Source organism: Myotis nattereri (genome assembly GCF_964212035.1).
Source record: "Myotis nattereri genome assembly, chromosome: 1".
NCBI classification, from domain to species: domain Eukaryota; kingdom Metazoa; phylum Chordata; class Mammalia; order Chiroptera; family Vespertilionidae; genus Myotis; species Myotis nattereri.
Window position 1 is genome coordinate 77,857,472 of NC_138075.1, and position 27,551 is coordinate 77,885,022.

At 46.2% G+C, this 27,551-nt stretch overlaps 2 protein-coding genes, 1 long non-coding RNA gene and 1 pseudogene across 6 annotated transcripts in view; 2 read left to right on the forward strand and 2 right to left on the reverse strand.

The window, feature by feature from the left end:
- LOC308528750 overlaps positions 1 to 27,551 on the reverse strand; it is an 852,227-nt gene that overhangs the window by 646,838 nt on the left and 177,838 nt on the right. The gene's annotated exons all lie outside the window — the stretch shown is intronic.
- On the forward strand, positions 3,820 to 5,388 carry LOC308527642 (cleavage and polyadenylation specificity factor subunit 6-like; the record flags this gene model as incomplete). Its single annotated transcript, XM_081103028.1, has 1 exon — positions 3,820 to 5,388. The coding sequence occupies one exon, from the start codon at positions 3,820 to 3,822 to the stop codon at positions 5,386 to 5,388; it is 1,569 nt and encodes a 522-aa protein (XP_080959154.1).
- Positions 8,510 to 8,965, reverse strand: LOC308527098 (proteasome maturation protein-like; annotated as a pseudogene). The gene has a single exon. The product of its transcript is annotated as a proteasome maturation protein-like (transcript).
- On the forward strand, positions 14,687 to 26,700 carry ABHD4 (abhydrolase domain containing 4, N-acyl phospholipase B). Of its 3 annotated transcripts, none has more exons than XM_081096233.1 (7): positions 14,687 to 14,761; positions 18,040 to 18,128; positions 19,490 to 19,862; positions 20,252 to 20,406; positions 21,841 to 21,952; positions 24,323 to 24,509; positions 25,205 to 26,699. In XM_081096233.1, exons 1-7 carry the CDS (start codon positions 14,739 to 14,741, stop codon positions 25,292 to 25,294), a joined length of 1,029 nt encoding a protein of 342 aa, XP_080952359.1. In that variant the 5' UTR covers positions 14,687 to 14,738; the 3' UTR covers positions 25,295 to 26,699. The 3 variants fall into 3 exon arrangements, with proteins under 3 accessions (XP_080952359.1, XP_080952361.1, XP_080952360.1); XM_081096235.1 differs by having other exon boundaries at positions 14,745 to 14,872; XM_081096234.1 differs by lacking the exon at positions 14,687 to 14,761 and having other exon boundaries at positions 17,076 to 18,128; positions 25,205 to 26,700.

The window sequence follows — 27,551 nt, forward strand, 5'->3', positions numbered from 1 at the left end:
CTTTCTCCCATCCTCATGAGCAAGTAAGAGGATAGCTTCCTCCCCAGTATTCAACCTCAAACTTTAAAGGCTTAGCTGATATTTTTTAATCATTCAGGAGTAGATTCCTCGGGGTAGGGGGGTGGGGGGGGGTGTGTGTGTTATTCCATCAGCCAGGCTCCTTCCAGCATTTTTTCCCTTATGTTTTGTGTGCCTTTGGTCCATGTCAAATATCATCATTAGCATCGCCACAGGAAATCCCACAAGGGGAAAGTAGAAGAGATGAAAAACATCAAATTCACCTCCAGAATGCATCCTTTTCTGAGACCTGCAAAGTCAAACACCAATAGAATGAACTAAAAGCCTTTGTGGACTTAAAACAGCAAGAAAATGAAATGTTTTATTATGTGTTCAGTTTGTGATTCTATAATCATTGAAACATTTTTGATTGATCTTTCAATGGGAAATTGCTAATACTAGTGGTTCAATAATTTCAATAGTTTAAATTAGAATAATAATATATGTAAAAATTCATGTCCAGAATAGTGGGTAAGAGTGCAGCCTCTAGGATCAGACAATCCTGAATGTGAGCCTTGATTCTGCTGTTCAGTAGTGATCTAATATAGGACAAATTAGTCTGACAGCCTCATTTTCCTTTTCTATAAAATGGAAGTAACAATACCTAGGTTGTTATAATGTTGTGATGATTAAATTAGATGTTAAGCATTAAACACCTAGTATAGTAATTAAAACAGTGAATGTACAGTAAATATTAGCTATTACTAATTATTATTCATCATGGTATCTTTGTCTGCTTCCCCTATTTCTCTGAATACTTCAAAGTTAGCCAAGGAGCCCTGGCCAGGTACTCAGTTGGAGCATCGTCCTGATAATCCATGGTTGCTGGTTCGATCCCAGTCAGGACACAAACAAGATGCAACCAATGAATGCATGAATAAGTGGAACAAATTGATGTTTCTCTCTCTCTAATAAATAAATTAAAAATAAAAGTTGGCCAAACCACAGAGCCCCAATATTTGGGGCATACAAAAGATGGCACGGGAGTGACTGCAACTCGAGTGGCTCTCAAAGGGCAAATCAAATTTATAAGTTGAAGCTGAAGTCACAATAGACCTTAGGAGTTTTATTAGTAAAATGCTGTTGAAAAGTGTTATAAACAAGACAACACACCCAAAATGGAGTTGCTTATGCTAAATCCCACATCACCAAACTGAGAATTAACTTAATTACAGATTCAGCTCTCCCAGAAATGGAATTTTAAACCAGTCAATCAGGAATCACATGATCAGCACTAACTAGGTAACCTGCCAAAGGACCTCTGCCATCCCCTGGCCTAAAGGAAAGTAAGCTTGTAATAAACAGCACACTTTTTTTTTTGCCTGATATAAATTCCTTATTACCACTCCCTTCTGGCTATAAAAGTCTTTGGTTTTGTACAGCTCCTCAGAGCTCCTTTCTGTCTGCTAGATTGGATGCTGCCCAATTGGAACTAATTTTTGTTCAAATAAACTCTTAAAATTTTTAATATGTCTCAGTTTATCTTTTAACAAGAGAAAAAACTGTTTTCTCTCTACCCATCTTAAGTTCACTGACCCTGTAAATTAGACTGACAAAAGACAATTTAACAAGAGAAAAACAAAAATATGTCTATTAATATGTGTGTTGCACATATATATATGAACACTCAATTATGAGTAACTCAGAAGGGTGGTTAGAACTTGGGCTCATAGAGCACCTTAAAAAAAAAAGCATTGTATTTTTAGGGAAGTGAACAAGGCAAAGGGAAAGGACTTTGAGCAAATCGTGAGTAAATATATAAGGGAATTCATGAAAAGTAAGAATTAGTAAAATTTGTTAGATGGATTCCTCTGGTGCCTTCTCTGGCTGATAAGCATCTAGAGTTCTTCTGTTCTTACTGGTAGAGAGATAAGGGGGAGCACCCTACAAGTTCATGTCCTGCTTTTAGACAAATAGAGAACAGAGAGCCTTTCTTGTATCCTGCTGCTTCTCAGTTACTTTCAACTCAAAATAATCCTATGCTTCAGTGACATATTTTTAGGCGGCCTATTCTTCTACCCTTCAACACTTAACATTATAAAACAATGGGAAAGTAACGGAGCAAGAGAGTCCCCCTTATAAGCCAAGGCCATGACTTTACAGTGTGTCTCTCCACAGTAAAAAAAAAAAAAAAAAAAAAAAAAAAAAAAAAAAAAAAAAAAAAATTTAAAAAATGGCGTTCTTTATCAAAAGAAACACAAATCCTCCAAAGAAAAGGACACTTCTAAATACACACACACACACACACACAGGAAAGAAGAGTCTCTTGTGTCTTTTCCAATCCTTTCCCCTTGTATTTTCATTTTCTCTTTCAGATCCCTCCTTTTGCTTGTCTTTAATATTGCATGTAACAGCTCCACCTTTTAAACATTGGCCACAGTGTGGCCAAAACCCCCTTTCCCTGTATGATACATTTTGTTGTGATATAATAAGAAATACATATTTGGTCTTCATCAGGGCTCCTGGCACAGAGTTCCTAAATTCCTTGTAATTTCCTAAGATAAGAGCAATCTTTTGTTATAATATTTGGCTTTGTCCGCACTTCCTGAACTAGCTCCAGAGCAACAAGGGTGAAAGGGGCATCCTTTGTATTCATAACAAGGCCCTTTCAACTAAAGGACTTCAGAACAGGCCTCCCCAAGATGTGCTGTCTGGGCATGTGAACTATTTTGAGCTGAAGGCAATTGAGACCCTGAGGGTTCACAAGGAACTTTTACCTCTCCCTTAAAGAAGTTAAATTAAGGGTCTTACCCATAATAAGAATCATCATCAGAAATAACTTTTTATGACCTATCTATAGGGTGGGGCAGAATTCTAACCTCCACTCTTATTCTCCTGAGAATGAATGACCTCATCCTTAGCTCATATATACCTCATGTATGTGGGGTTCCCGTATCTACATATGTAATTAAATTTGGTCATTCTTCCTCTTGTTAATCTGTCTCATGTCTATTTGATTACGGGACCAGCTAGAAAAAGCTAAGAGGGTGGAGGAAAGTTTCCTTTCCTCCACACAACCACACTTGAGTTTATGTTAATAAAGTGACTTTTGGAAAGCCCCTAACAAAATGGTTGCCAGGGGAACCACCCAAAGGAGTAGAGGGTTGGAACTTTCAGTCCAACACCCTGGCTAGAGATTGAATTCATTTACCAATGGCCAATGATTTAATCAGTCATGCCAATATAATGTAGCCTCCATTAAAAACTGCCTGAAGCTGGTCCACTCTTGCTGCTTGACACAGTCACTGCAGGGAAGAAACATCTGCACAGCATATGTTTCAAGGGGCCTGGCGTATATGGTATATGTTTTCTCCCCCTCTTAACGCTATGTATTTTAAACAGGACACCTCCCCGAGAAAGGTTGTTTCCCCAGGTGAGGATTTTTATCAGTAAAACCCCTTAACTAAGTGCCAGGCGGGTAGTTAATCACTTTAACTAGGAACAATCATGCTTAAGCTACATAATCTTTACTCCCTGGAATGGAGATAAGAAACGCCCTAAACTTTGGAATAGAAATTGATAGGATTAAAATCAACTGGTATAAATACAGATGTAACAAGACAATAAAACACAGAACCTGGCTGAAGAACCTAGACACAGAACCTGGCTGGAGATCCTGGCTAGAGAACCTGGCTAGGCTGCTGATCAACTGAACGCTGTCTCCGTGTCATTCCTTCTTCACCAATTCCGACCACACCTTTGGGAACCCCTAGACCTGCAGGAGGCAGCGGCGGCGGCCACCGAGCCCAAGGCTGAGGGAAGATGGCGGACGATGTGGACCACATAGACATTTACGCAGATGTAGACGAAGAGTTCAACCAGGAAGCTGAATATGGTGGGCATGATCAGATAGATTTATGTGATGATGTCATCTCTCCATCCGCAAATAATGGAGATGCCCCAGAAGACCGGGATTACATGGATACTCTCCCACCAGCTGTTGGTGATGATGTGGGTAAAGGAGCAGCACCAAATGTTGTCTATACAGATACGGGAAAGAGAATTGCATTACATATTAGAAATCTAACATGGTGGACAACAGATGAAGACTTAACGGAAGCACTGCATTCTTTGGGAGTAAATGATATTTTGGAGATAAAGTTTTTTGAAAACCGAGCAAATGGCCAATCAAAGGGGTTTGCCCTTGTTGGTGTTGGATCTGAAGCATCCTCAAAAAAGTTAATGGATCTGTTGCCTAAAAGAGAACTTCATGGTCAGAATCCTGTTGTAACTCCATGCAATAAACAGTTCCTGAGTCAATTTGAAATGCAGTCCAGGAAAACTACACAATCAGGACAAATGTCTGGGAAAGGTAAAGCTGGTCCTCCAGGAGGCAGTTCACATGCAGCATTTCCACAAGGTGGTAGAGGACGGGGCCATTTTCCAGGGGCTGTTCCTGGTGGGGACAGATTTCCTGGGTCAGCAGGACCAGGAGGGCCACCCCCAACTTTTCCAGCTGGACAGACTCCATCACGTCCACCCTTAGGTCCTCCAGGCCCACTTGGTCCACCAGGTCCACCTCCACCTGGTCAGGTTCTGCCTCCTCCTTTAGCTGGGCCTCCTAATCGAGGAGATCGCCCTCCACCTCCAGTTCTTTTCCCTGGACAACCTTTTGGGCAGCCTCCTTTGGGTCCGCTTCCACCTGGTCCTCCACCTCCAGGCCCCTTTCCACCTCATCCACCGGGTCCTTTTGGGCCACCCCTTACACTTGCTCCTCCTCCGCACCTTCCTGGACCACCTCCACGTGTCCCACCGCCAGCTCCACATGTGAACCCAGCTTTCTTTCCTCCACCAACTAACAGCGGCATGCCTACATCAGATAGTCGGGATCCACCACCAACAGATCCATATGGCCGACCTCCGCCATATGATAGGGGTGACTATGGGCCTCCTGGAAGGAAAATGGATACAGCAAGAACTCCACTGAGTGAAGCTGAGTTTGAAGAAATCATGAATAGAAATAGAGCAATCTCAAGCAGTACTATTTCAAGAGCCGTGTCTGATGCCAGCGCTGGTGATTATGGGAGTGCAATTGAGACATTGGTAGCTGCAATTTCTTTAATTAAACAATCCAAAGTATCTTCTGATGATCGTTGCAAAGTTCTTATTAGCTTTCTGCAAGATTGCCTTCATGGAATTGAATCCAAGTCTTATGGTTCTGGATCAAGACATGAACGATCAAGAGAGAGGGACCATAGTAGATCACGAGAAAAGAGTCGGCGCCATAAATCCTGCCGTAGAGATCATCATGATGATTATTATAGAGAGAGAAGCAGAAAAAGAGAGAGACATTGTGACCGAGACCGAGAGCGCGAGTATTGTCATTGTTAGAAGCTGAAGGAAGAGGAACACCTTCCAAGACAAAACAGTCTTCATGAGGGAAACATGGCGCTTGTCCAGCAGTTTGCTTCTTGCGATTGAACTGAACCTGTAAGGATTCATGGATAAAATGAACAGGAATAGATCTGAATAAAGAAAATTTGCATAAATGGTAAAAAAATAAATTCCTTCTTAGCCGACTCCGTCCACACCTTTGGGAACCCCTGGACCTGGTGGGGTTGGACCCCAACAAAAAACAAAACACAAAACACACAAAAAAAACCTAACCAAGAGGTTCACCATGCTGAAAGGGTTATATAGCTCGAGAAGACACAGAAGCTCTATGCCCTTCCTTCATACCTCACCCTAGGCATCTCTTCCATCTGGCTGTTCCTGCGCTATATTCTTTTATAATAAACCAGTCGTCTAGTAAGTAATCTTTTCCTGGGTTCTGTGAATCATTTTAGAAACATTTTGAACCTGAGGAAGGGAAGATGGGAACCTCCAATTTATAGTTGGTCATCAGAAGCACAGGTGACAACCTGGACTTGAGATTGGTGTCTGAAGTTGGGGTAGGGGACAGTCTTATGAGACTGAGCCCTTAACCTATGGAATATGCACTAACTCAGGACAGTTGGTGTCAGCATTGAGCTCAACTGTTGGACACCCAGTTGGTGTCCTCCAAGAATTGGAAAAATGCTTGGTGTAAAAACACCCACACATTTGGTGTCAGAAGTGTTGATTTGAGTACAGAAAAAGAAATTAGTTTTTCTTTTACCTTGTTTTCTAACAGAACAGATTAAATAGGTTATTATTTTCAGGTGGAAAATTTTAAGAGAAATCAAATTTCAAACAGCACAAAGTCAAATTTCTATAGTATCAACTCTCTGCTCTCAGTCCCAATAAAGCAGCAAATATCTTCAATGAACTCATATCCCTTTATGCTAATATAACTATCCTTGCAGCCTCTGATGGAGTATAACAAATTTTCAGGCCCCTTTGTCTGATTTCCTTACCTCCCAGCTCTTTGGGAATCTGATAAAGAGAATCCCTCAGTCTTGCTCCCTCCCTGGCACTGAAGACAGAGTCTACAGGCAAAACACTCTCTACACATTGGGCTGAAATCATCAGTGCTTGACAACACTGCCCAATAGGGTTTTCTGTGATGATGAAACTGTCTCTGTGCTGTCCAGTCTGGTAGCCACTAGACACTTGTGGCTATTGAGCATTTGAAATGTAGCTAGTAATGTGACTTTTATTTAAATTTTTTAAAATATATTTTTATTTCAGAGAGGAAGGGAAAGGGAGAGAGAGATGGAAGCATTAATGATAAGAATCATTGATTGGCTGCCTCCTGCACGACCCACACTGGGGACTGAGCTTGCAACCTGGGCATGTGCCCTGACCGGGAATCCAACAATGACCTCCTGGTTCATAGGTCAATGATCAACCACTGAGCCACACCGGCTGGGCTATTTTGTTGTAATGTACCCTGCGAATCACAGAAGGATGACTCAAGAAGTTGAATTAAAGAGTCACATTTATTGCAATGCGGGACTATGAGATTTGGGGAATGGCCCCTCATAGTCCCGGATTGCAATAAATGTGACTCTTTAATTCGACTTCTTGAGGCGTCCTTCTGTGATTCGCGGGGTACATTACAACATTTGGAGACCCCAGCGAGATGCAGCCCCTTAGGGGTGCTGTTTCAGACACAAAGGGAAGCCGAACCTCCCCTGAGCCGTTCGTGGAGACTGAGGGGTCTGTAGGGGGTGCACACCCTGAGAAGTTCCAGGGCCCCGGAGAACTCCCCTTCAGATCCAGCTAGTGGACAGGGGACGTTGGCCTATCCCTAAAAAAATTTTCATCAGAGTCACCTGGGAAATCCTCTAGAGGTGAGTCTTGGGACCGGTCACTGGTGGTGGATTGTGAGAAGGGCTGGACGCAGCCATAACTTCTTCCTTGGTACCCCTGAGACGTCAGAGGGTACTTCTGGCCTTGGTTTTCTTGGTTTTGTTTTGGTTCTTGTTTGTGAGTCTGTGGGGAGCCGACATAGGGTTAAACCTCAGACTGACCTGTGGGCAAAGTCACAAACAGGTATTCCGAGTCTTAAACAACCCAATCCAAGAGATGGCTGCTGATTTACATGCACTGTCATTTAAAAAATAAAAATGGAGGAATTTGCCAGAAGCTGGTCCACCCTTGCTGCTTAACACAGTCACTGCAGGGAAGAAACATCTTCACAGCTTATGTTTCAAGGGACCTGGCCGTATATGGCATATGTTTGCTCCCCCTCTTAGCACTATGTGTTTTAAACAGGACCACCTCCCCGAGAAAGGTTGTTTCCCCAGGTGGGGATTTTTCCCTGGAGTTAGGGATTAACAGGACTAAGGTGTTGTATGTGTGTTCCCCCACATCCCAGGATCTGAAAGAGGAGCCGCACACAAATGAAAGAGAAGAGACAAGAGATAATTTGGAAATATTGGGGGGCCAGGCAGGCAAGTCCAACTCAAGGGGAAGGACCTCCACTGGTGCCCAGGCCTTGCCAGCCTTTTATTCAACTTTGGTTAAACATAAAACCCTTGGTCAGGCAGGTAATTGCAGTAACAGACAGGCTATCTTAAAGGTCAGTAAATATTAGAAGGATTTACTCTGAGACTATTTGGTTAGGAAATAGCTTGAGCCCCCATTGTCAGGACTAAGCAATCGGTGCATAACTCAGGCCCTGCCGTGGGTTCAAGGCCACTGGGTTCTTTTCCCAAGGGTGCTTGCTCTCTGTCAGAGGTGGAACCGGCCCACCTAACAAAATTTCTGTCTATGTTTGTGTACTAGGGACTTTGATGTGCTCTGTGATTTTGCTGTGTTAGGTTGAAATTTTGGAATTCTGGGGTAGATTTAAAGGTATTTGTGGCTTTTCTAGTCTGATTGGGACATTCAGGGGCGGGATCACAGCTCCTCGGGGCAGAGAGATTTTATGGGCCCCACCCCCTGCCTGTGCTGAATTAAGGATCTTTTCTTTCAGAAGACCCTCCAGGGTTTTTGTTTGTTTGTTTGTTTTTTCATGTGTCAGTACTTTTAATGTTGTACACATAAAATTATAGTAAAAAGACAACTATAAACAAGATGTAGGCCCTCCATTTCCATGGTCAGCTCACTGCATTACAGTAAACCAAGTTTATATTCCATCAACAAGTGTGGTTCTCCCATTAGTTCACTTTGTGATGGGTCATTAAGAATATCTTCAAATCCAATAGTCTCATCATTACCCCTCAAAATATCCAGTGAAAGGTTTGAGCTTGGAAGAAATGGAAGATGCTGAACCTGTTGCACTGCCTTGAATTCCATTTGCAATTTTAGTAGAGCAAAATAGACCCTGGATGTTTCTCAGTGTGGAAAAATTCATTTTATCCTGGTTGAGCTGGAAATTTTTTTCTGATAATTCAAGAGGATGACTGGGCAAAAATTCATTTTCCACACAAGAAAAACCTTTTCGAAGAAGATCATGACTTTCAAAAGGTCCCCTTGCTGATAGCTCAGTAACTGGAATACTGCCCTTTAGCTGAGATCCAAGTCCTCTGCTATTCATCTTTAGCTCAGTCTGCAAACAGCCTCTCCAGCCCGGTAGCGTCAGACTGCCTCCAACCCTCCAGGTTCTTAGTAAATTTTCCCTGCACCCTTGTCATCCTCTGCCTTCTTTTCCAGGCCGACTAAGAGTCATTTTCCTCCACAGGTCGGACCCCAGCCTCCGGGAGGGAGGGCTACTACAGTGACGGCCTGTAGTTTTCTCTAAAACTCCCGCTGTCTTTTCCTCCCATCTGTAGGAATTGTCTTCCTCTAACTCACAATAGGAAATAATACAGGCCAGTGTCATTTGGCTTGCTGGTTAAAGGAAGAAAACGGGCCCTGGGATCTGTAAAAGTGGCTGGGAATGAAGCTGGTTAATTGTACTGAAAGGGTTCGGTACCTGTTGTCGCTAGCAGAGGAGGGGCTGATACCCCCTTCCAGTGCACTCCCTTGGGAGAGGCCTGATTGCTGCTCTTTCACGGGACGGGTACGATGGCAGGGTCCTGGTACCCAACCCACTGCCACAGGAGCGCTTTGTCATATGCAGGGCCTGTTTCCCCTTGGCCCCTCATAGTCCCGGATTGCAATAAATGTGACTCATTTGTTGTTGTTGTTGTTGTTTCTTTTTTTAATTATTTTATCTTTTTGTTTTTTTAAATGTGACTCTTTAATTCGACTTCTTGAGGCGTCCTTCTGTGATTCGCGGGGTACATCACAACATTTGGAGGCCATTCCCCAAAACTCATAGTGATGAGATGGCCGCAATACCAGATTTATATAGGCAAAGATCACAAAGGTATTGGAATGAGAAAACTGATTTGCAAAAAGCAGTTTACAGAAGCAGAAGCAGCATGTTATCTAAATCACAGTTTTGGGTCTCCAGAACACCGAGCCAACAGGGACACGTTAACTGGAGCCCTCTGACCTTGGGATAATTGTGCTGACCTTCCCAGGTAAAGGAGAATGTGCTTTCTAAGCCAGTATGACCACAACCCATGGGATAGTCACAGTACAATCAATAGGGTATTCAATCGAATGGGGTGATTTAAATAATTCAGAAAATCAAAATAACTTTTCTATTATTTTAGCAAACAAATAAGTACAGAAACCAAATAGCAGGGTTAAAGTTAAACTATAGTTTCTACCTGAGATGATTGCTACCATACTTCAACTTAATTTTTATTAATTTAAATTTAAGTAGCCACAAGTAGCTAGTGTTTAGCATATTGGACAGAGCAACTTTACAACGATTCTATTCAGTTCCTATGTTTAATCCAAGGGTTACACCTTGGTCATAGTTTGTTCAAAAGGCAATGGCACCATTTGAAACCAAAGAATGATCCATCGCTGTGAAGCCTAAGCTGTTAGGTTATCAACTCCACCTATTTCTGGAATGTGTAACATAACTTACAGGCACGGGAAAGAGGGTTGTCAAAGTTAGATTTTATTCATAAAGACCATATTAGCACTTTAATCACGCATGTTGGAGGTAGAAGGAAGATTCTTTCATACTTGCATAGTGAATCTTGTCTGGAAGATAAGGAGAAAAAAGTACCTTACCCGTCTCCCCAGAGGCCTGCCCAGAGCAGGCACTGAGAGTCTTCTTCATGCTATAACTCTAACAGATCTAACCCAGTCCTAAGATATCTCAGTATCTTAAGAGATCTATTAAATTTGATTACAAAAGGCATTTTCCATATGTTCGAGTTTCCTCCTACTAAGCAACCTCTGCTGTAAAGCTGGTTGGCACATCAAAGATTTTTCTGCGCTGCCTCCTGAGATGAGGCCTGGAGAGTTCCAGCCGGTAATGCTTGCCTCAAAAAGTTCTCCATTCTACAGGTTTTCAGGAAAGTGGGAGATTGTGTTGCCCTGTCTTAAAGTGACGTAGCCTGGAATTTCCCATGTCGTACAATTTAAAATACAGCTCCCAAAGCCCTTGACACTTAGTACATTGTTTTATAGGTAATTGTTGACATACCTGCCTCCTGGCTAGACTTTTCATCCATTTATTTATCCAGTAAGTACTGATTGTCTACTCTGTGCCACAACCTGTCCTAGGTGCTGGCAACAGAGCAGAGAACAAAACAGACAAGGTCCCCATGAACCTTAGGCTCTAGTGGAGGGAAACTGATAACAAATGAGTAAACAAATACACATGAGAATGTCAGATAGTGGTAAGTGTTATGAAGAAAATAATGTGACAGGTAGACTAGGCACCTCTTTTTTATTTTATTTTATTTTATTTTATTTTTTTATTGCTTAAAGTATTACAAAGGGTATTACATATGTGTCCTTTTTTTCCCCCCGCCCTTGACAATCCCCTGGCCTCCCCTACCCCCCAGTGTCTTATGTCCATTGGTTATGCTTATATGCATGCATACAAGTCCTTCGGTTGATCTCTTACCCCCCTCCCTCCTGGCCACCCCCCACCCTCCCAGCCTTCCTGCTGCAGTTTGACAATCTGTTTGAGGCAGCTCTGCCTCTGTATCTATTATTGTTCATAAGTTTATAATGGTCTTTATTATCCGTGAATGAGTGAGATCATGTGGTATTTTTTCCTTCATTGACTGGCTTATTTCACTTAGCATAATGCTCTCCAGTTCCATCCATGACGTTGCAAATGGTAAGAGTTCCTTCCTTTTTAGAGCAGCATGGTATTCCATCGTGTAGATGTACCACGGTTTTCTAATCCATTCATCTACAGATGGGCACTTAGGCTGTTTCCAGATCTTAGCTATGGTGAATTGTGCTGCTATGAACATAGGGGTGCATATATCCTTTCTGATTGGTGTTTCTGGTTTCTTGGGATATATTCCTAGAAGTGGGATCACAGGGTCAAATTGTTACAGAAAAAACCGGACCAGAACCAAACAGCGCTCTGAGAGTTTGGAGTTACACTTTATTCACCGCGCGGGCTCAGGGAAATGAATCCAAATCTAAGCAAAGCTACAAGCAGAACTTCCCTTTTTATAGAAGAGCCAACCCTTTGTGTGCTTGCCGGCGGCCTTGAAAACTGTACAGTTCTATCCAATTAAAAAATGCACCTGGCATGACATTGGGTGTATCTAGTCTCTGGCCTACAAGGTCAGATAGCTAAGTTTATCTCCCCCACTATTCAAGCAGGCTAGAAAGCAAAGTTACTTTTTCAGAATAAGAGGCCATCCAAAGAATAGCAGAGAATTCCAAACAGTAGTTTTACAGAATAGGGGTTTTCCTTCACAAAATGGGAGTTCCATTTTTAGTTTTTTGAGGAAACTCCATACTGTCTTCCATAGTGGCTGCACCAGTCTGCATTCCCACCAGCAGTTAGGCACCTCTTTTAGACCCTGCGGTCAGGAAAGGCCTCAGAAGAGGGGAAGTTTGAGCTGAGCTCTGAATACAAAGTTGCCGATAAACAGCTAGGATGACAGCAGATAGAAAAATCTTACTTACCACTAGAGCAGGCTATTATTTTTATAATAACTTTTTAAAATTAAGTTTAGAGGAAGGGCAGGGTATATCTATAATAATTTATAATAATAAAAGCATAACATGCTAATTAGACTGGACATCCTTCCGGGGGTCCTTCCAGACCATCTTCCAGACAAAGCCAGGGCTGTGAGGGGAGCCCGGGTCCTGGGTGCTAGAGGGAAGCCAGTGCCGGCAGCTGGGGGAAGGAAGACCTACTCTTGCACAAATTTCATGCATCGGGCCTCTAAGATTATATATATATATATATATATATATATATATATATATATATATATATGCTAGTAAGCCCTTACCATGATACTCATCATTTTGACACTGTGTTACAAGAAAGAAGAAATCCCATTCTCCCGAGTCCTGCATGATGGCTAAAGAAAACACCTTGACAAACCCCTCAGGACTAGCATTCTCCCACCGACCACCACCCGAAGTCTAGTTTTAACCTAACCTAGGGACAACCTGAAATCAGACAGCTCCAGGGACATCAGGCCCTGTTTATCAGTCCAGGTAAGGTCTGGAGTCAGCCTCAAGATTTGGCTCCTCTGCCGAGCAAACCTGAAGTACACTCAGGACCGCTGAGCTAAGCCAACCACTCTCTCCTCCAAACCCCCACACCCCTAAAACAGGCCTAGCCTTGTTAGTTCTTCAACTCCCCCTCCTGAGGGGAGGAGGCGGGAGCCGGGGATCTTCCAAACTGTGAGAGACCTGGGATTGAGCCACATCTTCCTGGAAACTAGGTTGGGGAATCTCCAGAGCAAAGGATTTGCATCGCTTAGGTTTAGGGTTGACAGATAAAATACAGGATGCCAAGTCATTGAAGTATGGTAGCAATCATCTCAGGTAGAAACTATAGTTTAACTTTAACCCTGCTGTTTGGCTTCTGTACTTACTTGCTTTGTTTAACAATAGAAAAGTTATTTTGATTTTCTGAATTGTATAAATCATCCCATTCGATTGAATGCCTTATTGATTGTAATGCAAATATCCCATTGATTGTGATCTTCCTGGTTTTAGAAAGCAAATTCCTCTGTACCTGGGAACCAGGACAGCACAATTATCCCAAGACCTGAGGTTTCCAGATAATGTTTCCCTGTCAACTCAGTGATCCCAAGACCCGAGGGCTCTAGATAATGTGTTCCTGTTAACTCAGTGATCTCAAGACCCCAGGGCTCTAGATAATGTGTTCCTGTCAACTCAGTGATCCAGAGACCCAAAACTATAATTAACATGCTTAATTCTGCTTCTGTAAACTCCTTTTTTTCAAACCAGGTTCCTCATTCCAAACCCTGGGATGTAATCAATACCTTTGTGATCTTTGCCTATAAATCTGATGTTGGGGCTGGGGAGGGCACTATGAGATCTGGGAGAGCGAAATGCCCCCTCATAGTCCCGGATTGCAATAAATGTGATTCTTTAATTCGACTTCTTGAGGCGTCCTTCTGTGATTCGCGGGGTACATTACAACATTATGTCCCAAATATTACACGGGACATACTTGCTCTATAAAAGTATTTGTTGGCCCTGGCCAGTTTGGCTCAGTGGATAGAGCTTTGGCCTACAGACTGAAAGGCCCCGCCTGGGTTCGATTTCCGTCAAGGGCACATGCCCAGGTTGCAGCCTCAATCCCCAGTCGGGGGCAAGCAGGAGGCAGCCGATCAATGATTCTCTCTCATCATTGATGTTTCTATGTTTCTCCCTTTCCCCTCCTCTCTGAAATCAATATAAAAATAAAAATTTAAAAGTATTTGTTATTTGCCTGAAATTCAGCTTTAACTAGGCGTGCTGTTCTTTATGAAACCTGGCAATCTACTTAGGGTACAGGCCCTTGGTAGGAACATTTAACCAGTGGTGTGGTCTCTACAAACACCATAAGCCCCAGATTAGAAAGGACACCAGGGGAGGACTTCCGAGGACAGGGAGCTATATACCAGGGAGGCCCAGACAGTGTGAGCGCCTGCGGGGGGTCCTGTCACTTTCTGATCTTGAGAGCATGGAGGGCTGGTGAGCTCCCATGAGGGACTCGGTGGTTTCGGTACCACTCGCCTCCCTGACTGTCTCCCAAATGTGTGCCCAGAATTACCGTCCTATTCTGCGAGACCGGGAGACCACTCCGCCTGCACCTGTGCCCGGTCCCCGCCACCCGCCACCCGCCACCCGCCACCCGCCACCCGCCGAGGTTCAAGGCCAGAGTCCCGGTGCCGGGGCCCCGCCTCCCCGTCCCGCGCTGGCCCCGCCCCACTTTGTTATCCGACCCTTTGCTAGGTCAGCTGGTGCTGGCGTCAGGCGGAGGGACGGGCTGGCTCGGCTCGACCCGGCAGGGCTTGTTTACTATGGCTGATGATCTGGAGCAGCAGTGAGTTAACCCCGTCTCTTTCTCTTTCTCTGTCTCTCTCTGGCCCATGATCCTGGGACTGTCTGTGGCTGAGGAACACTTTTAGACATCTTCCTGCCTTTCCTGTCTCAGGTCGGCCTCAGGGGAGGGCTGGGGGCTGCCTCTGCTCGCTTTGCTTTTGCCCAGAGGAGGCGGCGGCGGAGCCGGGGGAGCGATGGAAATGAGTTAGCCTGCATGCCGCTCCGAGATTCGAACTTTGCACGTTGGTATCCGCGATCGCTCCTCGTTCTCCTCTCCCCGCTGTGCTCGGGGATTAGATTCCGTGGGAATGTCTGAGATCCACCGAAGCATGCTGGCGGGATGCGGTTGCGGGGGTGGCAGCCAGGTCCGCCAGCCTGGACTGGCCCTGGTTGGGAAGTCGGGGGTGGAAAGAGCCTCATTTCGCAGGGCACGGAGAGGGCACGGGAAGAGGAGAAAGGCCGCCGCCGCGCTGGAATTGGTCTGCTTGGAATAATGAATGGGCTTGCAAGCCTTCTTTAGTTCTCACCCGCCGAGACACTGCAGCTTGCGACCCTAGTTGATAAAGTTTTTAATCATTATAACTATCTTTTTTGCTGTGGTCTCAAAATTAGAGCTCTTGAGACTTTTGTTACCACTGCCTCAAGGGCATCGGGTTTGGGGCGCCACCTGTAGCTGGTGTGGTTAGCCATTTGCAGTCTCTAGGAGCCAGGCAAAGTTGCTTCCAGAAGAATGACTCAGCTCCCAGCCAAGCCTCGGTGTCACTAGCTCCGGTCCTTTTGTGGGTCCCGCGGTCCCCCTTTTCAGACCAGCATAACTGGCAGTTTGCAAAAGGAATTAACTTTATGACACAATAGTAGCTTCCTGTGCTTGAAGAAGCTGCCCAGGAGAGTTGCTCTCTAAGAGAACTTTTCCAAGAACTGTACAGTAGCTACAGCGACTTAGGGAAACAATATTAGAGCCGGCTGAGATGCAGGTAGTTCAGCTCTTTTTTACAGACAAAGAAGTCAGTGCCCATAGAAGTTAGAAGACTTGCCCAAGATCACAGACCCCGCACAGAACCTCTCCTGCCTTACCTCTCTTCGGATAAAAATGCTCTAGAGCAGTGGTTCTCAACCTTGGCTGCACATTAGAATCACCTGGGAATCTTTTTTAAATCCTGATTTTAAATTTTAAAAAGATTCCCAGGTGATTCTAATGTGCAGCCAAGGCTGAGAACCACTGCTCTAGAGGGACGAGACCATCCTGGCCAGCCCAAGTTCAAGGCTAAGTGGCTTTTCTTCTCTTTGCCTGAACCCCCCTCTCCCCTTCCCTCACCTCCCCAATTGTATTAATCAGATTCAGTGTGCCAGACAATATTTCCAGTGCTTTACCTGCAACATTTTTGGTGAAGAAGAGAGGCAAAGTAAAACTCCCCCTGAATATCTGCTGAGCAGCCCGTAGTGCTGTTCCATGGAACAACATTTCTCCTGAGTGCTGCAGTGTGGGATCCAGATGCTTCAAGCTTACAAGGAATTCCAGTGGAAAATTAAAAGGGTTATGAGTCTCCATAGGATTTGATTGATGAAACTGACAAACTCTCATCTGGCTATAATGTTATTGATATACCCTCTTGGGTGCAACCTCAGTATTTCAAACCTCAAACAATCATTGAGACTTGCTATTTGCAAAACAGCTTATGATTTAGCCGGGGGAAACGTTTATTGGGAATTTTATTTTGTGCTAGACTTTACTCTATGTATTTTAGGTGCATTAACTCATTTAATCTGTATAACAACCCTGTGAGGTAGGTACTGTTAGTACCGCCCTTTTAAAGGGGAAAGTTTGACACAGAAAGTGGAAGTCATATTGCTGGTAAGTGGCAGTGCCAGGATTAGAAATCTGACCTTCTGCCTTTAGATCACACCTCCTTTCAGAAAACAGAGACCAGTGTGAAAATTATGTCCTCTACCGTAAGTATTTGTGTATGGCCTTGAAACGCCAAGGCTGGAACTTCCAGAGAAGAAGTACAGAGAAACCTGGATTGCAAATCTGGGTTTTCTAGTTCTGCTTCTTTTTCTCACTAGCTGTCTGACCTCTTTGGGCATCGGTTTGGTCATCTGTAAAATAGAGAGACTGGGCTAGATGATTTCTAAGGGCCATCCTTATCTAAAGCTCTGTGCTTCAACTGATGTACCAGGATGTTGGGGGGGGGGGCGTGGCAGTGGTTCCTCTCATTCTCCCACAGAATGCTCTGTGTGACTATACCCATGTTCACAGGCCTTTCCTACAGCTGGTGTGTCCCTCCCATAATCCTCTTCACCCAGAAAAGAGAAATGTCATATGCGATGGAAAAGAAATAATAAAAACTCATTCATTGAGCATCTAATTTGTACCAGGCACCTTATAAGTTCCCTTGCATATCTAAATGCTCAAAGACAGGCTGTTCATCAGGCCAAAGTCATTCTGCTCGAAAATAATAATACCGTGACTCAGATCCAAGGTGTGTGTTTTTTTAATTCCAAAACTGGTGCTTTCAACTTCTACTCTGCAATGACTTAAAGTCCTGTGGATATGAAGGAGAAAGCAGAATAGCGTATCTTATCTGTTTTATTGCCTGCTATGGGAGATAAGACCTGTGTGAGTTTTTTACTCATTTTATAATCTGGAGAACAAGGCCAGAGGCAACCTGTGTCCAGCCGGTGATTCACCACAGGACTTGAACCCAGGTCTCTCATCTCTTGCTCCCTGCCTATCCCATCTCGTTGCTTAAAGGTTTCCTGAGAGCCCAGCTGGGCACTGACAGTGCTCTGTACTTCCAGGGGCTTGAAAGAGGGCACACACAAACTGCAGTGCCCTGCCAGGAGGGCAGGTGGCATGGGAACTTGTCCTATTCTAAAGGAACATTCAGTCCTGAGGATAGCAAAAGATAACTGAAAGCATTAGTTAAAGGTGGGTTTGTCCCCCTTATAATCTCTTGAAACACGAAAACCAGTGGCAAAAGGGTTTGTAAAGCTCAAATGAGATAAATGTGAAAGTGCTTTGTAAACTGTAAAGTGCTGTGCACATGATATTCTGAGCATCTTTGAAACAAAGAGCATGTTGTTAATAGCCATTTACCAGAGAAGAGTAACAGTCTATCAGGCCGTGAGGGAATTGCTGACTGCCATAGTGGGAGGTCTCCTGAGCCTGGAAAACACCCTGTACCCTGATAACTCTTTTGTATCTGTCAGCAAGGCTCAGGGCATCAATGTTTCCTTTCCAATGTTGCCAACGAGCATCTCTGTGTCTCTTTGTCCCAGGCCTCAAGGCTGGCTGAGTAGCTGGCTGCCGGCTTGGCGCCCCACTTCGATGTCTCAATTGAAGAATGTGGAAGCCAAGATCCTCCAGTGTAAGTAGAGGGGACAGCTTGTGCCACCTCCCTCAGGAGGCCTAAGGAGGATACGGGATCTTCCCAGAGCCTGGTACACTGAGCCCACTGACTCCTGATAAAAAATGTTTGAGGGTGGGAGGAAAGGTTGTCAGTGATCTAAGGGAAGAGATTTAGACAGAGGACACTGAATTCTATGATAATGGTTCCTCAGTGTCGCCTTCACTGTCCATCATATAGTTTCTGCCACATCCCACAACTTCACCTCTAACCCTGTACCAACTATTAGCACACAACACACACAAATACACATATTCTCTCCTTTCCTTCCTTCTCCTACTCCTCTCTTCTTTCTTTCTCCCTGTCTGTTCTTCCAAACACACAAGCACTTCTTAGATTTACCACCTTGCTACCCAAGGACCAGCAAAGAAGTCCTATATTCTCTAATATTACTATTTCCCCACCACTGGCTCAAACAAGGCCCTTGGGCCACATCTCCCTGTTTTCCTCTGATCTTACCTGCCCTGTTCTACTTCCCCAGCCATGGCTCACCTCTTATGGGCCTGAGTAAGTACAACTGAAGAATAGCCACAGCTTTCAAGCTTTTGTCCAGGATCCAAGTCACTTTCCCCAGGCAGCTCTGTCATGTAATTGCCTTCACACCAGCAGAGCAAGCACTGCCCACCTGGGTCTGTCTCTAAGAGGAATAAGCCGGTGGCTCAGTTCACACCTGTCACACCCTCCGCCTGTCTCAACTCCAGTTAAAAGCCCTCCTCCCAGATACCCTCAGTGAGGACACTTCTGTCCATCTGTCAAGCCCCAAGCACACAGGTACAAGAGCAATGGGTGCAGGCGCTCTGTAGGTTGGTGGAGTCACTGCCACCCTGTGCCCAAAGGGAGCCAGGCAAACAGTCTCAAGGAATAAGATGGCCACTCTTTTTTTTTTTTTGTAAATATATTTTATTGATTTTTTACAGAGAGGAAGTGAGAGAGATAGAGAGTTAGAAACATCGATGAGAGAGGAACATCGATCAGCTGCCTCCTGCACATCTCCCACTGGGGATGTGCCCGCAACCCAGGCACATGCCCTTGACCGGAATCGAACCTGGGACCCTTCAGTCCACAAGCGGACGCTCTATCCACTGAGCCAAACCGGTTTCGGCGATGGCCACTCTTATTACCTATAGAGTAGATGGTCTACAAATTGTACTCAGAGTTTAACTCTTGGGGTGTATGGTGAGAGGGATATAAAAAGGAAAGAGGTCAGGGAGGTCAGGGAGGTTTGGGAACGGAGGGACAGAGCTGAAGACTGATCATCCAGGCAACATGACGATGCTGTCAGAAAGCAGACGTATTGCTTGCCCTGAATCTCCTCTCCCCAGGTCTCCAGAACAAGTTCCTGGCCCGGTATGTGTCTCTCCCAAACCAGAACAAGATCTGGACGGTGACCGTGAGCCCCGAGCTCAGGGACCGCACCCCTTTGGTGATGGTGCATGGCTTTGGGGGTGGCGTGGGCCTCTGGATCCTCAACATGGATTCACTGAGTGCCCGCCGCACACTGCACACGTTTGATCTGCTTGGCTTCGGGAGAAGCTCCAGGCCAACATTCCCGAGGGACCCAGAAGGGGCCGAGAATGAGTTTGTGATCTCAATAGAGACGTGGCGGGAGGCCATGGGGATCCCCAGCATGATCCTCCTAGGGCACAGTTTGGGAGGATTCCTGGCCACTTCTTACTCTATCAAGTACCCTGAAAGGTAAGAAGGACCCACCCTCTGGGTCACTATCCAACTCCTTGCCTCACTGGGAAGCTTCCGGTATTAGTTTCCAATACAGTAGGGCCTTGACTTACGAGTGTCCCGACTAATGAGTTTTTTTGAGATACGAGCCGTCTCTCGGCCGATTTTTTGCTTTGAGTTGCAAGCTCAAAAAAATTCAGGTTACGAGCCAGCTTCAGATACCCCACCACTAGTTGGCGCAGCGAACGTCACAGTGATTTGACATACGAGTAATTTGAGTTATGAGCTCCGTCACAGAGCAAATTAAACTCGTAAGTCAAGGCCCCACTGTAGTTCTCTTTTTCCTGGGTGATTTAAGGGCTGTGGTATCTCCAAGCAAATACAGCTTTTCCTTTGTCCCCCTGTAGAGTTAAGCACCTCATCCTGGTGGACCCATGGGGCTTTCCCCTCCGGCCGACTGACCCCAGTGAGATCCGTGCACCCCCAACCTGGGTCAAGGCTGTGGCCTCTGTCCTAGGGCGTTCCAACCCACTGGCTGTTCTTCGAATAGCTGGGCCCTGGGGTGAGTAGCCTACAGATACAGAAACTACCTCCTCAAACCAAGGCTATCCCATGCTAGAAGCCCCACTGCTTCTGGGCTCCCATCATCCTCGCTTGTCCTTGAAAAGTGGGAATGGACCTAGCATTGTTATTTTAAGCTATTAATCTGGACCAGGTTTCTTTGTCTGCAGTTTCAGAAGGTTCTTTTTTTCTTTCATTTGCATGGAAAAAAGCTTTCCTATGCAAGGGACAGATGGAGCAGAACTACTACTCTGTGCCTTGGTTAGACCCCCAGAGAGAGAGAGAGAGAGAGAGAGAGAGAGAGAGAGAGAGAGAGAAAGGGACCATGAGGTGACTCTTCCTCTGCTGAATTCTTATGCTACCTGTGTGAGTTTATGGCAACCTGTTGGCGATTCAGCGTGGTAACCACCACTGGCTCCCACCTCTGCAGCTCACCCAGCACCTGCAGCAGGGAGATGTCAGAACCAGAGCCTCCAACACAACCCACAGTGTCAGGCAAGCCCCTCGAAACCATGTCCTGCTCCAGTCAGACACCACATCTTCACCATTTAGTAGCTGTCAGCAAATTCTGTGGCTGAAGGGAGGGAAGGCGTTCCGAGGGAAACGGCCAGAGAAAGTGAAATCAATAGGCCCCAGGCTTCTGGCCTCACCCTGCCAGCACCCTAACCTTCTGGGGAGCTTTTTACTCTGAAGGAGTGAAAAGCACATGCCCTTTATGGGAAGGGTTGGTGACGCTGTCTTACACTAATGGCTGATGTATACATGGTAATGTTCAATAGCCAATTATTGTGAGTTAATTGCAAACGGCTTAATAAGAGTTATCTCTCCAGGCCCTTCATGAGAAACAGAATGGCTCTGGATAAAAGGGAAATATGAGCATTTGAGGAGAAGGTAGGAGTTTAGGAGCAGCTCAGCTCTTACCACGCTCCCCGTTTTTGGACTTGGCATCTGGCTGGGTTCGTGCATGGGCAACAGAGCTAGTGTGGTTGTGGCAGCTGGCTGACAGCCATGGAGGAGGCCAGGGCCCAGGGGATCCTGGCTGTGCCGCCCTCTGACCCCTTGCTGCTTACATGCAGAGAGAAGACCAGAAGGGAAAGGCCAGGTGTTGACCAGTAGGCCCCAATTTTGACAGTCTGTTTTGGGTGCCCTGCTGCTTGTTTATGGACTATATGAAGAAGGTGAAGAGAACAGATTGCTCTAAAACCGCCCGAGTCTGAGATGCCAGGGTTAAGCTTGCCTCTCCACTCATATTATGTTACAGGCCTTAATATGGCCGGCCTCTTGGGAGATGGTCTAGTTTCACTCACTACCTTAAGATTAAAAGGCTGTAACAGTTCCAGGAATAGGAGAAATAATGTTGTTCAAGCATGCGCAGGCAGGAGTCTCTCCCCCACCACCCAAACTGGCCCCTCCATGCTCTCCTGTCCCCTCCCAGGGCCTGGCTTGGTGCAGCGATTCCGACCAGACTTCAAGCGCAAGTTTGCAGACTTCTTTGAAGATGATACTATATCAGAGTATATCTACCACTGCAACGCACAAAACCCCAGGTGAGAGCAGCACCCAGAGCCAGCGCCAGGTGGACAAGATAACACGAAAACTGCAGAACTGTCACAGGATCGTTCTGTGCTGTGTTTCTTCTTCCACAAAGTTTTCATTCAGTTTGGGCAGTGATTTTTCAACCTCCATCTCATGGCACACATAAACTAATTACTAAAATTCTGTGGCACACCAAAAAGTATATTTTTTGCCGATCTGACAAAAAAAAATAGGTATAATTTTGATTCATGCATACTGGATGACTACTGTTGTGTTGGCTGTTGTCATTTTTTTTTCTAATTTGATAATCTAAGAGAAAAGAGGTCAGTGTCCCTGACTAAACAGTCAGGTATTGCATGTTTTAAAAATTCTTGCAGCACATCAGTTGAAAGTCGCTGAGTTAGAACAGAAGCGTTAGCAGGCTTGATCGTTTCCAGAGACTTCGTCAGGGGTAGGCACAAAGAGATAGAGAAGATAACATTAATTAAAATTGCCACTGTCTCTACAGGTGACCCTTACTATTCTGTAGAGATAGGCAGTTATCCTGACAGACAAGAGTCTGGAAAACATTTGAAAAAACTGGTGGTTTTTTTTTTTTTACTAATGAATACAGTATTTTTAGAAAAGCAAAAAGAAAGAAAGAAGTCTTTGCCTGTCCCAGACTTGTAATTTCCAACTTTCCTTGTTACTGCCAGTCTGACATATCATGTGACAACTTCAGAGAACCTCCTTGCATGTCTCCCTCTGCACATACATGACTGTCTATAGCAGCGGTTCTCAACCTGTGGGTCGCGACCCCTTTGGGGGTCGAACGACCCTTTCACAGGGGTCGCCTAAGACCATCGGAAAACACATATAAAATTACATATTGTTTTTGTGATTAATCACTATGCTTTAATTATGTTCAATTTGTAACAATGAAATTGGGGGTCAGCACAACATGAGGAACTGTATTAAAGGGTCACGGCATTAGGAAGGTTGAGAACCACTGGTCTATAGCGTACGTTCCTACAAATAGAATCGCTGATTGAGAAAGTACCTATTTTAAAATTTAATCATGTGCGCCTTGAAGTACTGTTGGGACAAGAATTCTTTCCAAATCTTTTGGAGATTTGCGGGTGTCCCCAGAATCTTGAGAGGCTCAGGTCTGTGACTGCTCACCCAGCAGCCCCCATAGGCTTGTAGCTGACAGCCAGGGCAGAGTCCCGGAGGTAATCTTCCCCCCAGGCCATGCTGTGTGAGTGGCTGATACCAGGAGGCACCACCTCTGGTGGCCTCACCCTGAGCTGCTGGGAGGCATCTCAAGGGAGCCAAGTTCACTGGGAGCCACAGCACTGCCCTGCCTCATTCCAGGCCTGTTGTGAGCCAAAGCTGTGAAGAAGGAGGGGATTTGCATTCCATCAGTACTGTCTGAGCATTAGCCTCAAACCCAGACAGCTTTCAGGCAGCGTGGGAACTGTCCATTCAACATGCCTCATGAGCACCGCTCATTGAAGGCGCTGCTTAGGCAGCAGTATAGAAACTCAGCTCAACAGTCAAATCAGGTAGCCCCCTGCTTTCTCCTCTCTACCCATCTTTCAGCCCCCTCTGGGCTCAGCGCCAGTCTCATACCCACTTGAGGCCCCTCACGCACAGTCCTAGCCCTTTCCTCAGAATGTTCCCCAGCCTCAGAACTAGTTCTGCATAATGCATGCAGACCCCTTGCAGACCATGATATGGCCTCAATTAGCTCTACCTAAGGAAATGACCAGGAAAAAGCAAAGTAGATCTGATTGGCAGGCCTCGCTTCTCGCACAACACAAACTGCTGCTCCCCAGGTCTTCACATGACTGTTTTATTCACAGTCTCCTCAGGAAACCCTTTGTACTACCATAGCACTCGCTCTTGCGACTCCACCCCCAATGAACTCCTGACCTTCTCCCTCCACCCCCGCCAGCTAAGTCCTTAGTCTGTGTTCTCATGGCACTCCACTACCCTTTCATAATTCTTGGGAAATGTGTAGTTAATGAATCATATAATTCATTACTTAATGCCTAAAGTGTGAGCTGAAATGTGTCATGTTCATCTGTCCCCCCACTCAGGTTAGGGCATGACACATGAATATTTTTTGAATAAATATTAACCCATTGCATTCTTGGACAATACTCAGTGTCCTAGGGGTTTTCACAAGTGTATCCCTCTAACTCTGTTTTGTGTTAAGAGGCCTCTAGAGATTCAGTCCTTTCTCCTAATCTTACCAATATTTAGTGAGTCTCAAACCCAGGCTTTGAGAGGAATACCAAGGTGATGAAGATACTGCCCCAGCCTCTGAAGAGACCAACAGTTTGACATGTTATGCTGTGGGGTTTATTCTAATTGCCTCACCCTGTTTTGCTTCTTAGTGGTGAGACGGCCTTCAAAGCCATGATGGAGTCCTTCGGCTGGGCCCGGCGCCCCATGATAGAACGAATTCACTTGATTCGGAAAGATGTGCCCATCACCATGATCTATGGGTCCAACACCTGGATAGACACCAGCACAGGGAAAAAGGTGAAGCTGCAGCGGCCGGATTCCTATGTCCGAGACATGGTACGTTGGCCACCCAAGGAGCAGAATTGGGGTGGAAAGGCTGTGCATTGAATGCCAGCACGTGTTGGTTGACTCTCAGCAAGGATGAGCAACTTGGGGTAGAGAGGGTGATGGAAGAGTCGGCAGGGAAAAGAGGGATGAACCGATTGAGATGAGGCAGTGGACTTGAAAGGTTTGGCTTTTTGTCATTTCATAATTAGGAGGCCTCTCACTTCTGCTCTTATCCAGTAGCCAGGCACAGACATCATGCTACCCCTCCTGTAATTCCCTCTCAAAACCAGAGCTGTGAACAGGAGAGTGAATAGTAGAGGCTGACACGACGCCTTCCTACCACACTCCTGCCTTCCCTTTTTTCTTCCCCCTTCAACCCTCATTTGCTAATGAGTGTGCTTAATTAGGCTGGCTGCCTATTGGGCCCTGGTTTACTGGGCCTGTGGGTCAGATGAGCAGATCGGTGGTGGGGCTAGCATGGAAGGCAAGATACAGTGAATGGTCGTGGGAGAAGGAAAATGGGATATTGAGACTCGTTGGCTCCTACAGGGAAGTGCCAGGATCCAGGGAGAAAGTGGACCATGGTTTCTGACAAGTGCTCATGGGTGATAGGCAGGGAGGTCTACAGGAAAAGAAACGGTTTGACAGCTTTCCAGAGCCTGGAATAAAGGGCGGTCCCACCCTGGCGGTTCCTTTCTTCACAGGAAATCGAGGGTGCTTCGCACCACGTCTATGCAGACCAGCCACACATCTTCAATGCGGTGGTGGAAGAGATCTGTGACTCGGTTGATTGAGCTGCTCTCACTAGAGGAAGCGGAGAAAGCCAGAGAGTCGCTCTCACCTCCTTGGCTGCTTACTCACCCTCTGTCCTTTCCTCACCAACTAACATGTGCCAGCCAGTCAGAGTCTTGGGCTGTTCCCAAGGCAAGAACACAGTGAAAAGTACTCCTGACCCCAGGCTGAGGGCTGGAGGCAGAAGCTCCAACAAGGCCTTGAGCTTCCCACCCCCGGGGAGGAACATAAAGGGTCCCTTAGTGCCACCCCATTCTCTTCGTGCCAAGCGTTACCCAGATAGTGGTTGTGAAGGGTCTGTACGGAACCACGTCCCCTCCCTGCCAAAGGGAGGGCAGCCTCTCTAGCCCTGGACAAAGCAGAGGCCCCCACAGTCTTTCCTAGCTCTGGAACGTTTCTGGGGGTAGGTTCCACAAAAGAACTTCCTCCTCCTCCACCTCCTTGCCCCGCCCATGCCAGTGTCCAAGGTATGGTTGGGACCAGTTCCCACGGAGCTACCAAGAGCAGGTTCTGGAGAGCCCCTTATTCTTCAGAGTCTCTCCCATGACCTGAGAGGTCATAGCCAAAGCCCTCGTTAGCAGATGAGGAGCAGGCCAGGGCAGGACATGGCTGGCCCATGGTGATATAGCTCTGTTCCAGAAAAGCTCAGGCTAGAACCCAGGTCTGCTGACACCTGGTGATGGTGCAGACTCCATTTGCAAAGGTTCGAGGCAGGCACCATTGCCATGGGGTAACTGGCCAAGGGTAAGCCCATCCCTGCCCCCATTCCAGCCCCATTGCACAGGGGTGCTGTTGTCCCGCCCTGTGTCTCAGCCCTGGCTGCCTAAGCCAGGAACACTCAAGTGCTTCCTTCCCTGCCCACTCTTCCTCCCAACAGGGAGGCCTCTGGGCCTCCCTCTGTGCCTTGGGCCCTGAAGCCCCTCCTGCAGTACAGAGCAAAGGTGGCCCCTGGTGGAGAGAGGAGGGAAAGGCTCTTCAACCCAGGGCCAGCTCTGGGTTCCCTTGCCCCCGGCAAGATTTTTCTTCCTGTTCCCAGAGCTGAGGCCACCTGGAGCCCCTGCCCGTGGTCCAGTGGGGAGTCTCATGCCAGCAGTTTCCTGTCCTCATCAGCCACAGGATGGTTCTCACTGCCTGGCCCTCTACCCCTGCCATCTGTCCTCCGTGGTCTCCAGTTCATCCCGCTCAACCCACCTGTCATCCTCTCCAAGGACTGGTTCCAGGTGCTCCTGCGAGGTTCCGGGCAGCAGGCTGGACCTGGCCCCAGAACCAGGACAGCTCCTGCCTGCTCCTTCTCTTTTGTAAAGCCAACCCTTTCACCAAAATAGTATTAACTCACCGTGCTTTGTACTACTGGTCCAGCTGCCTTGGGCTCTTTTTCTACATTAATAAAGAAATGAGTAAAAACTGCTGGTGGTGCTGATGTTCAGTATTGGTCGACAGGAGTGCTGGGAGTGGTGCTGAATTCACAGCAGCCCATGTGATGCCTGAGTCAGAGAAGGGGCCCTGAGGGCTTCCCACTTACATACCTTTCCCTCTCCGTTTAGCCCAGCATTTGCCCTCTAGACACAGATTGGCAGGGGCCATCTCAGCCAACCCCTTCAGAGGATGTCTGGGGACTGTGGAGGGGCCAAACCCCAACTCAGGAGGAGAATTGGGAACAACTGGGTACTCCCTGCTGCTCAGTAAATAGCCATCTTCTGAAGTTCATTCCACATTGACCTACACCTGGACTGCCCTATAGCCTGTTTTCCTAACTCTTAGTCATCCCCTCAAATAGTCCTTACGCAGGGAAGCCTGTCTCTGACACACCCAGGCTGGACTTGGACCCTCTCTTCTGTGTCTCCGTGGCACACACTACAGCCCCTTTTGTAAAACTTGTAAATGTGTAGCCACTTATTTCATGTCCTAGTAAGTCTTCCCTCCATAGATCATAAGCTACTTAAGAACAAGGGCACATCTGGCACCTAGATTGTGTTTAATAAATGTTTGTTTTCACTGAGCCGAGATAAGTGAGATATGCCAGGTATTCAAATCGTTACCAACAGTTCCCGCTGTGTGCTGGCGGACTCAGCTAGACCCAGAAGTCCACAGCTCCAAGTGGCACATCATGCCACATATATCGTGATGAATGAACAAATGGGTGAATGGAACTCTGGATATAATTATAAAGCTCTGATCCATCCCAACACCCCGTGTCTTCTCAGTGACTGAAAATTGCTGATTGCCAACGCAGCCATATGAAGAAGAGGGCAGGTACAG

Bases quoted from the DNA above. Each gene is read 5' to 3' on its own strand.
- ABHD4 (XM_081096234.1), top strand. From the start codon at position 17,837: ATGTTGTTAATAGCCATTTACCAGAGAAGAGTAACAGTCTATCAGGCC. The intron at 20,407-21,840 runs GTGAGTAGCCTA...GTCCCCTCCCAG, and splicing joins TCGAATAGCTGGGCCCTGGG to GGCCTGGCTTGGTGCAGCGA. The intron at 21,953-24,322 runs GTGAGAGCAGCA...TTTGCTTCTTAG, and splicing joins TGCAACGCACAAAACCCCAG to TGGTGAGACGGCCTTCAAAG.